The sequence below is a fragment of the Onychostoma macrolepis genome, chromosome 19 (assembly GCF_012432095.1).
Source record: "Onychostoma macrolepis isolate SWU-2019 chromosome 19, ASM1243209v1, whole genome shotgun sequence".
In the NCBI taxonomy this organism is placed as follows: domain Eukaryota; kingdom Metazoa; phylum Chordata; class Actinopteri; order Cypriniformes; family Cyprinidae; genus Onychostoma; species Onychostoma macrolepis.
In genome coordinates, this window is record NC_081173.1 from 24,434,569 (window position 1) to 24,444,870 (window position 10,302).

Here is a 10,302-nt window from a genome sequence, read left to right on the forward strand (position 1 = left end):
TTTGCTGATGATCTGTTAACTTAAAAGTGACAAACTGCTCAAAAAAATAAAATAAATGTTTCAATGACTCGAAGCCCTCTGTGCAGATGAAGGGAGTTTCTGTTGACCAACCAATCAGCGTTCAGTGTGGAGGACAACAGGAGCTTTACCTGAACAGGTAAACGATCACTTGTGTGAGGAACTCTGAAGCACCTGTGAGTGAGTGTGTGTGTGTGGACAGTCTGTCGCCGCAATAAGGTTAAGGACAAAACACACACCATGGAGACTAGGGGAGTTTTATTTCTCTGTGTGACCTGCCTCAGTCTGTTTACAGGCGCGCGCGGCGGTAAAAAGGATATTTACGCGAGAATTGTGGATTTAGTGTCTCCAGGTGAGGAGTTCCTCACGGAGGATGCGCTTCTCTCGGTGTTTGAACTGCTGGAGAACCGCGAGCAGTGCTCCGGTGTGTCGTGTGGAAAGGTAAGACGGATTTGACGAACTTCAAGACCTGTTCATTATATATATATATATATATATATATATATATATATATATATATAGAGAGAGAGAGAGAGAGAGAGAGAGAGACTGACTATAGTGATGTTTTAATGACTTACAGACATATTTATTAGGAAAAATGAAAAATTGACATTATATTACATGTTATACAGCCTATCTGTTATGAAGAAGAGAACATACCATACAGTGTGCCAAGAACATTACCAGCTCATGTTTTAAAAATTATTTTATAAAAAAAAAAAAAAAAAGTAAATGAAGCCTTTAAGGATCATTAAGATTTGTCTCTATACCAGCAAAGCACATTTTATGCGACATCTCGTGACTTCTTTGTCACAAGTATCTGTTTCACATTTATGATAGCCAAATGAAATTGCACAAACTTTAACTGTGAACGTGTTCCATGTTCAGACTCCATCATTACACAGAAATCTTGAAATCACTCTCTTTCTCTCCTGTATAGTGCCTGTCTGTTGAACATCTGCACCAGTTGTTGAGTAATTACAGCAGCTCACAGGGGCTACAGATGGAGGATTTCTTCACAGTGGCCCCTGGATGCTGTCTGTTCCTGAGCTCTCCGCTGGAAACCTGTGGGGCCATACGGGAGGGCCGTTGGGGTGAAGAGACCCATCACTTCATCCAAATGATCTTAGGCCATGACAACACCACCAGCAGTCATAAGGAGATTAGTACTACAGAATATGAGGGTTTGGAGCAGCTGTTTGATGAGATGGAAAAATACTATCAGCCAGACACACATGAGGTCAGTAACTGCAATTTAGGATTAAACTAAAAGTGCTAATTCCCCACCATTCTATGTATAAGTAACATGGCCATGATACACGTTAAGACACATCTGTAATTTGTTTGTCCACATTTTCAGTCCTGTCTTTCACTAAAAGACATCCTGGAAGAGAGCGGTGATCATCACATAGAGCTGGATGCTGTTTTTGCAAATATCCTCTATCATGCTTTGCGTGGAGACTGTATGAGATCACTTGTCCTTCCTGAGCAAGACTACTTTCTGGATTACATCTTCAGCCATTTTGCCTCTGATAATTTTACACTTCATGGTATGACTGTTTTGATAATCCTGATTATGTTATTAACCTAAAATTTGTTTCATGTTGTTGAATTTGTTTTTTTTTGTTTGTTTGTCTGTCTTTTGCTAAAACATTCAAGCAAAAATATGTTTTAATGTGACAGAATCAATCTGAATAAATAATGTCACACCAATGTGTTGTTTTTCATTACAAATATCTAAACATACTTAAATCAAAATACATTTACATGAGATGGAAACTGACTTAAGTCAATCAGGTCTTGTTTTCTGAAGGAAAAAAAATTGTCAAAATTAAGGGAGTTTATGCTTAAAACAAGAACAATATCCAATAAAGAAAAATATGACGCAAGTTTTTTTCTTTTTTTATTTCTTCTTTTATGTTCTGTTCAGGAAACAGGACTTAATCTTACTTCATTTTGCTTCTTAAGTAAATGAATCTTAATTTAAGTGTGGATATTTGCACTGGACAAGACAAAAATACTGAGTAAGAAGATAATTAAGTGTAGGTTTCTGTGTTCTGCATTTATAATATGTTTACAGTAAATTGCATAAACATTCAAAGTTTATGCATTGCATTCAAAGCAAACATTTGATCAGTTCAGGCATCTGAACTGGGAATCGACACATAACCTTGGCTTTTCTTACACAAATGGTTAATATAGAACTTAAAAAGGTCCTTCTGGCTGCAGCTTCATGTTTTTAACATTAAGCATTAAGCACAGTATTTTGTTTAACGCTGAACATTTGCGCTCTTTTCTAATGATACCATTATTACCCAGATTTTGAAGAGCTTCTGAAGATGCTAAAACTGGGTGGAGAGGAACATGACCATGATGATGCCCACACTGAGAATGAACCCCGCCGCAGCGGACCGACCCCTAGACAAAGCCATCAGGACGATCACCATAGCAACAGCAGCTGGGACACAGTAAGATACTGCAATGTTTGCTTGGGGCATCATGATAAATTAATGCATGCTACAGAAATCGAATCATTTAGAGTTTGATGAAGAGAACAATCATTCAGATGGGCAATAAATTATTTTGAGGCCTGGAACATGATTGATGTTTAGATGTCTTGATGGATGTTGTGACATACGTTGCAATCTGAGACCGTGCATGACACCTGTCTGTAATGATAATCAGAGTGAAATTATGATGTATAAAAAAGACTGTTGTTTGACATCCATGCAACTAATAATAGTGCACACTAATGCATGCATGCTTGTCAGAGCAATGAAAGTGAGTAAAGCCAAATAATCTATTTTAATATATGCATGTTTAAAACGTGTTAATATAATATGCATGTCTCAGATTGTTTTTGGTTGTTTTGCCTGCAGATGTGTTTTAGCGCTGAAGACCTTCTGAGGATCTACCAGCTGAACTCTTCATCACTGACCAGAGATCAGTTCACACAGCTCAGTCCTGCTCTGATTCAGCAGATCCTCAGTGGAAGCTGTTCTGAGATCATTTTCACCCACATGACCCCTGATTCTCTGAGCACCGCTGAGAGTGAGTGAGCATAGTCTAAACTAATAAGCAGTAACAAACCAAAATGTGCAAACTGCTAATCTCTGTGCCATTCAACTGGTAGCTGATATAAACATATATAACTTGAACTACAGTAATTAAATGAAGTAACAGCAAACGTTATGAACTGCATGTATTTTTTTAATTATGTAAAACATTATGTAAAGCCAATTTAATTTGACGGGAGTGACAAACATTAATATACAGTAGTACTGTACTGGTGTTTTGTGTGTATAAACATATGGATATATAAAATATTCAAAATGACAGAAAATGAATGAACATGAAATATTTACTCAAACCCTTAAAACAGAAAAATTTATATTAAATATGGTTTCACTTGAACAAAGGGAACAAAGACGTCTGTGCAAGAAAATAATTGGTCTATGCTGGTTATTTCAAAATAGTCATATTAATCTCTCTTGAAGATATATGGCCATCTCACTACTACATGCATATTTTTATTAAGCAAAGATGCATTAAACGGATCAAAAATGACAGTAAAGACATTTATAATGTTTATAATTTCTATGGTTTCCGCAAAAGTATGAAGCAGCACAACTGTTTTCAAGATTGATAATAATAAGAAATGTTTCTTGAGCAGCAAATCAATAGATTAGAATGATTTCTGAAGGATCATGTGACACTGATGCTGAAAATACAGCTTTACTATCACAGATATAAATTATATGTTCAAATATTTATAATAGACAACAGTTATTTTATTTAAAATATTTCACTGTATTACTGTTTTTACTGTATTTTTGATCAAATAGATGCAGCCAAAGGGACTTCTTTCGAAAACATAAAAAATCTTACAGACCCCGAACATTTGAGCAGTGGCATAATATAAAAAGCTTAAAAACCTTATACTACAACTAGAAAATTTAGTTTGTGAGCAAGTACAGAGTTTTTATTATATGTACTTGTCAATGATAGTGAAAGTTTAGATGATCACTTACATTTAGTTTGCGTATCAGAAACATGACATTTGCTCAGCAATGATACATGACTGCTGGCTGTTCTGGTTCTCCCACAATATTTAGTTCTTGTTGGCATCGGTCTCTTGGCCTCAGCAGAACAAGGAGATCCAGAAAAATTCCCAAACACTGTGACTGATTGTTTTAATTACCATCTCTTCCTGGAGAAAAACAAAGCCGGCATTCCATCTGAATGACCTGTAGCTGTTTACAAAAAGCAGTCTGAACGACGGTATACCTGTGAGACAGTGATCTCTTTTCATACAATCACTGAATAAGCCCTTTGTGCCCAGGATACGGATATGCCACTCTCGCCAACATTATCGTCTGTCTGATGGCCATGTTTGGGATCGTGGTGCTGCTGTTCTCCAGGTGCACGCAAGTGTTTCAGATGTGCATCCAGTTCTGCATCAGTCTGGCTGTAGGATCCCTCACGGGAGACGCTCTTCTGCATCTGCTTCCTATGGTGAGCAGCCGGCAAAAAAGGCTTAGAAATGTCTTCATTTAATTGCAACAGAGTGGAAATAAACAGAACTGTAAGAGTACAGTAAATTGGCTGAAAATGTACTCAACCTCAGGCCATCCAAGATGTAGATGAGTTTGATTCTGCATTGAAACAGATTTGGAGATATTTAGTATTACATCACTTGCTCACCAATGGATCGTTTGCAGTGAATGGGTGCCGTCAAAATGACAGTCCAAACAGCTGATAAAAACATCCCAATAATCCACAAGTATTCCACACCACTCCTGTCCATCAATTAATGTCTTGTGAAAAGCTGTGGGTTTTTCAAGAAACAAATCCATCATTACAGCGGTTTAACTTTAAACCGTCGCTTCTGGCCAAAATACCCACCCATAATCCATAGTAACACTTCCTGCAATGAAAGTCTATCCCCTGTTGTCCTCTCATATCACTGGAACTATTTTGGACTGTTTTTGCTTGTAAACAGTGCTTGATCTGTGCATATTTCTCTCCTGATTCAGATTAAACGACTTTTTTACTGGAGAAAGCAATATTATGGATAGAGGACTTGTATTTTAGCTGGAAGCAATGGTTTAAAATTAAAAATGCCTTGATGATGGATTTGTTTCTTACAAACATGCAGCCTTTTGCTTCACAAGATGTTAATTGTGGATTATTATGATGTTTTTATCAGCTGTTTGGACTCTCATTCCGATGGCACCCATTCACTGCAGAGGATCTATCGATGTGCAAGTGATGTACTGTAATGCTAAATTTCTCCAAATCTGTCCTGATGAAGAAACAAACTTACCTATATCTTGGATGGCTTGAGGGTGAGTACATTTTAAGCAAATTTTCATTTTTGGGTGAACTATTCCTTTAAATTTCATTGCTTTGTGACTGATTGTGTTTGTGTAGTTCTTAGGTCTTCATGCGCATGAAGAAGGACACAGTCATGAGGAAGAGAACCTTGACTATATTTACAAACCCCTGGTGGTCATTGGGGGCATCTATGTTTTCTATCTGATGGAAGCCATCTTCGCCATCATCACTCGACACGGTCATCATCATGATGGAGTGAGTGGTGTCAAATTTCTTCAGACACCGTAAATTTATCAAAAAAGTTAAATCAGAAAATACTATCAAGCCATATTTTTCTGAAAAAAGTTATACAAATCAGATGAATCCAGATAGGAATTAAACTTAATTAAAAAGTATGTATTGTAATTGAAATCTAGACACAAAGTGTATTTTGGATATTTTCTTTCCACTAGTCTAAAATAATGTTATGGAAACAAAATAGCCCAAAATCTCAAAACTGACCAGTGCAAGAAAACAGAATGGTTTTGCCTGCATGTCTTGCTTTAAAACAAAATGGCCAATGGCAAGATGGCTGCCAAATGAACTGGCTGTTCTTGAAGGGTCTGTCTTTGCTGTAAATGACCTCTGTTGTCTGTTTGCTGCAGGAGTCTGACCCTCATAACCACAGCAAAGTTCTGCAGATGTTCCAGAGCAGAAGAACACAGCGAAACAACAACAACTCCACCTCACAGGACGAGCTGGTGAGAAAGTCTTCTTTGTGTGAATGAAGAAGTTATAATGTTACAAAACACTACACAAACACAAAAAAATGGACACAACTAGTGTTCTCTGAGGAGGTCAGATGAAATCATGTTTCACAAACCCAGACGGTAATTGTTGGAAATAAGAGGTCATTTCAGGATTTACAGACAATAGTCTGAGATTTTCTTGCTATGTGAATCAGAAATGTTGCTGTTCATTGTTAATTAATGAATTAATATTTACCAATTTTAGTTTTCTAGGTTAGGTTAGATAAGAAAATGTGGGTTTCGTAGGTGGACTTCTCTCTATTATTTATCTTTTCAATTGTTCTTTTTTGCAGTGTATATAATATTTATCCATAACATGTCTGATTTATTTTGACCATCAAATTCAGACATCAGTATTTTTTTGTTTGAAATTTCAATCTAATATATGTTTAGATATTTGTACTGAAAAATCAAGACAAAAATACTGAGTCAAATAATTTTTTATTGCAATATACATCATGCATTGTGTATAATACATTTTTTTGACCATCAAAAAATATTAGAAATATGAATATGCAGAAATATCACTGAATTCATCCCATTTCTTCCTCTGTGATCATCAGTTTTGTAATACTGTCAGTCTGTCCTGATTTTAGGTGGATGAGCGAAACAACGAGAAGTCCCTCCTGGAGCCGATTAGCACTCGAGGTCAGTGCATGCTGTCAGGAGTCTGCGTTAGACACATCGAAGCCATGACTGTAAATAATTACACGCCTATTAGAGTTAACAACATGTTTGTGATGTAACATGACACACATTTAAGGGAGTAAAATGACCTGTTAGTAAAGTAACATTTACACACACTGAGGTTGTAAAAGGTGCCTGCTGTCATATTTCTTTTAACACTGACGTATATACCAGTGTTATTTTAGCATTATTGAGATACTATTATAGTTAATAGAGCTTTTTATTTTCATGACAAGCAAGATTCTCATTTAAATGGTGAAAAAAGATTAGATTGTTATTATACATTATGTAATTAATATTTATTTAGATTGTATATAATCATTATATAGTAAAATAAATTAAATAAAATTATAAAATAATAATAAAATAATTAAATGAAATTATAAAATGAAAATTTAAATGGTGACACACCCCATATATATATATATATATGATATCTTAACTCTTGGTCCTATTATAGTCTTCGTTTTCATTATTTTTAGTTTCATCACTCCGTTTCATCCGCAGGTGATTTTTGTAATTGAATAATGTCATTTATGATTTTAACAGTAGTGTGAATCTTTCTCGTGTCTCTCAGAGAAGCGTCTGCTGCCGTTTATGATCACCATTGGTGACGGGATTCATAACTTTGCGGACGGTCTGGCCATGGGTGCTGCGTTCTCCGTGTCGTGGCGCTCAGGACTGGCGACGTCGCTGGCCGTTTTGTGTCACGAGCTGCCACACGAGTTAGGTGAGATACGTTTATTTGAGAGAAACTCTAATCTAGCCACAAAAATGCATTAAAAACAACTAGAAAATAAAAGCTTGTTAAGACAGACTTTGAATGTTGTGTAAATATTGAATACTAAGGCGTTTTAGAAACATTTGAGGTTTGGTTTTCTACATACCCTTGAAATAACACGTAACTGTTTTGTGCAGTAACACAATGTAGGCTACATTACTGACTAATCAAAACAACAAAGAAAACAAATGGCACTGAGCCTGTTATATGCTTCTTTTTCATGATGCAAAATCATTTGGGTTTCTTTGTTTTAGCTTGTGAAATGTCATACAGACATTGTGTTTTTGTGTTTGGTCAGGTGATTTTGCGATGCTGTTGCACTGCGGTCTGTCGGTGAGAAAGGCTCTGCTGCTGAACGTGGGCAGCGCTCTCACCTCCTTCATCGGCCTGTACATCGCACTGTCCGTCTCCACTCAAACCATCGCCCAGGAGTGGATTTCTGCCATCACCGCCGGCTTCTTCCTCTACATCGCCCTCGCAGACATGGTACGCGTGGTACTTTCTGTCTTCTTTTGTAACTCTTCTCATTAACAGAGCAAAACTACACAAAGTAGCTGCCGTATTGTGTGCAAATTGTAAGCGTCATCCTCTATATAACATGGAAGCCTGTTTCTGCTGCAGAATAAAAATCTTAATAAATTAAAAAATTAAATAAAATATTCTGAGTTCTTTTCTCGCAATTCTGATAAAAAAAAGATAAAATTGTGAGATATAAAAACTTGACAAAACTTGACCAAGTTGACATCATGCACTTTTGTTTTTTTGGTTTCTGCCATGCAACAAAAAATAAAAAGGTAATTGGTAATATTTTTTTTCTCACAATTCTGAGAAAAAGGACAGAATTGCAAGATACAAACAAAATAGTGAGATATAAACTCAACCGCAAGTTAAGTTCAATCACAGAATGAAAATGAAAAGTTAATTGTGACTTTATTTCACAATTCTTCCCAGTGGTGTGAGATAGTGATAGTTCACTCAAAAATGAAAATTTTGGCCTCATATTTTGAAGAATGTTGGTAATCAAACAGCCATTGACTTCCATAGTATGTTTTCCTTTGAAGTCAATGGCTACCGTCAACTTATCAACTTGGTTATCAACATTCTTCAAAGAAACGGGTTTGAAACAACTTAAAGGTCTGCATGGTGACACATGACAGAATTTTCATTTGTGGGTGAACTATCCTGTTAAGTAAAAATTGTAGTTTCCTGCGGAGTGTGTAGCTTGAAACAAGTGTAATCCTTCAATTTCTCTGTTTTTTTCCTGTCTAGCTTCCATCTATGATTCATGTGGACAGTAAAAAGCCATGGCTGATATTTCTGCTGCAGAATCTGGGTCTGTTGACTGGATGGGGGATTTTATTACTCCTGTCTTTATATGAAGATCAGATAGGAATCTAGGAAATGATGCAGGATTGTACTTGTGCATTATCATTATCATATTCTCTTCCTCGAACATGTTTGTGTGATTGTCACTTAAACAGTGGATATACAAGAACATTTTAGTGCTGCCATGTTTTGAAATGGAATATTTTTAAAACCTTGTTTTTATTTTTAATACTTAGTTTTTGTTGGGAACAGAAGAGAAATTTACAGAAAAAGAAAAACAGAATTACATATTTGTTAACATTATTTTCAAGAATATTACTGTAATACTTTTAAATTTTTTTTACAACAGATGAATCAGCCATGCAAATCAATTTATTTACACTGGATAAATGGCTTTTTATGGCCATCAGCACTTTCTCATGAGACTCCTATCCTTCAATTTAAATTTCTTTTTTAACTAGTTCATTGCAATCTGTAAAGGTTGTTTCTGTGTTGTATTGAAAAGAGGAAATTGGGTTAAAAATGTACCATAAGATACACTTGATATATGAATTTTACTGATTCATGAAATTCTGCTAATATGAAGCATGAAGTGAGCTTCTGTCATGATGTGTAGTGAGAGAACCTATGAATAAATAAACTAATGGTGATCTGTAGCTTTTGTCCTAGTCTGAAAACATTCACTCATAGTCTGTGCTTTCATAAATGTTATGTAAGGATTCTCTTCAGAATTATGGTCTTACGTATGTATGCGAGTGTATTATTAGTCATGTTCAAGATTGCAGGGCTGAAAGCGCTGTGGTAAAGCCAATGATTTTGTTTCGTCTTCAAACCGAAATGCTGAAGTTTCATTTTTTTCTGACTCACACGACTTGTGTCTCTGAAATTTCACAAGTACACACCCAATTTAAAACACAGACCAATAACTGCAAACCTTGGAGAAAAAAAAAAAACTTTAAAACGAATGCCACTTAAAATAATTGAATGGTATTTACACTAAGAAAGCTAACCATGTATTAAGGCATTACTCAGAAATACTGTCTGTATCAGGGTCAGAAATGAAACATTTGAACCATTTTTTAACATAGGCATATAAAACCCTTGTGATGCATTTATGTAAACTCTAATTCAAGGGACACAACTGTGTGATTGTTATTATGGATGTTGGTACTTTGTCATGCAGTTTTTACCTGTATTGCCCAAAACAAATTTCCCTCACGAGGGACAAATAAGGTAAATCAATAGTATCAATCGCAATGTCACGAAGGTGAGTGAATGATGACAAACATCTGAATGAACTATTCTTCTATGAAGTTTGTGTGTCAGTTATATTCTGTCCACACAATTTGAAACACAGGTGAGTTT

At 35.8% G+C, this 10,302-nt stretch overlaps 1 protein-coding gene across 4 annotated transcripts; it reads left to right on the plus strand.

Moving 5' to 3' along the window:
* The first annotated feature begins 88 nt into the window (after nt 1-88).
* Nucleotides 89-9,716, plus strand: LOC131525890 (zinc transporter ZIP4-like). Of its 4 annotated transcripts, XM_058753882.1 has the most exons (13): nt 89-157; nt 362-459; nt 959-1,258; nt 1,379-1,568; nt 2,338-2,486; nt 2,898-3,069; nt 4,361-4,533; nt 5,452-5,610; nt 6,000-6,095; nt 6,740-6,791; nt 7,408-7,560; nt 7,910-8,097; nt 8,881-9,700. In XM_058753882.1, the coding sequence occupies exons 3-13, from the start codon at nt 1,022-1,024 to the stop codon at nt 9,007-9,009; spliced, it is 1,698 nt and encodes a 565-aa protein (XP_058609865.1). In that variant the 5' UTR covers nt 89-157; nt 362-459; nt 959-1,021; the 3' UTR covers nt 9,010-9,700. The 4 variants fall into 4 exon arrangements, with proteins under 4 accessions (XP_058609865.1, XP_058609864.1, XP_058609866.1 ...); XM_058753881.1 differs by lacking the exon at nt 89-157 and having other exon boundaries at nt 164-459; nt 8,881-9,605; XM_058753883.1 differs by lacking the exons at nt 89-157; nt 362-459; nt 959-1,258; ... (3 more) ...; nt 4,361-4,533; nt 5,452-5,610 and having other exon boundaries at nt 6,055-6,095; nt 6,724-6,791; nt 8,881-9,716.
* Nucleotides 9,717-10,302: the final 586 nt, after the last annotated feature.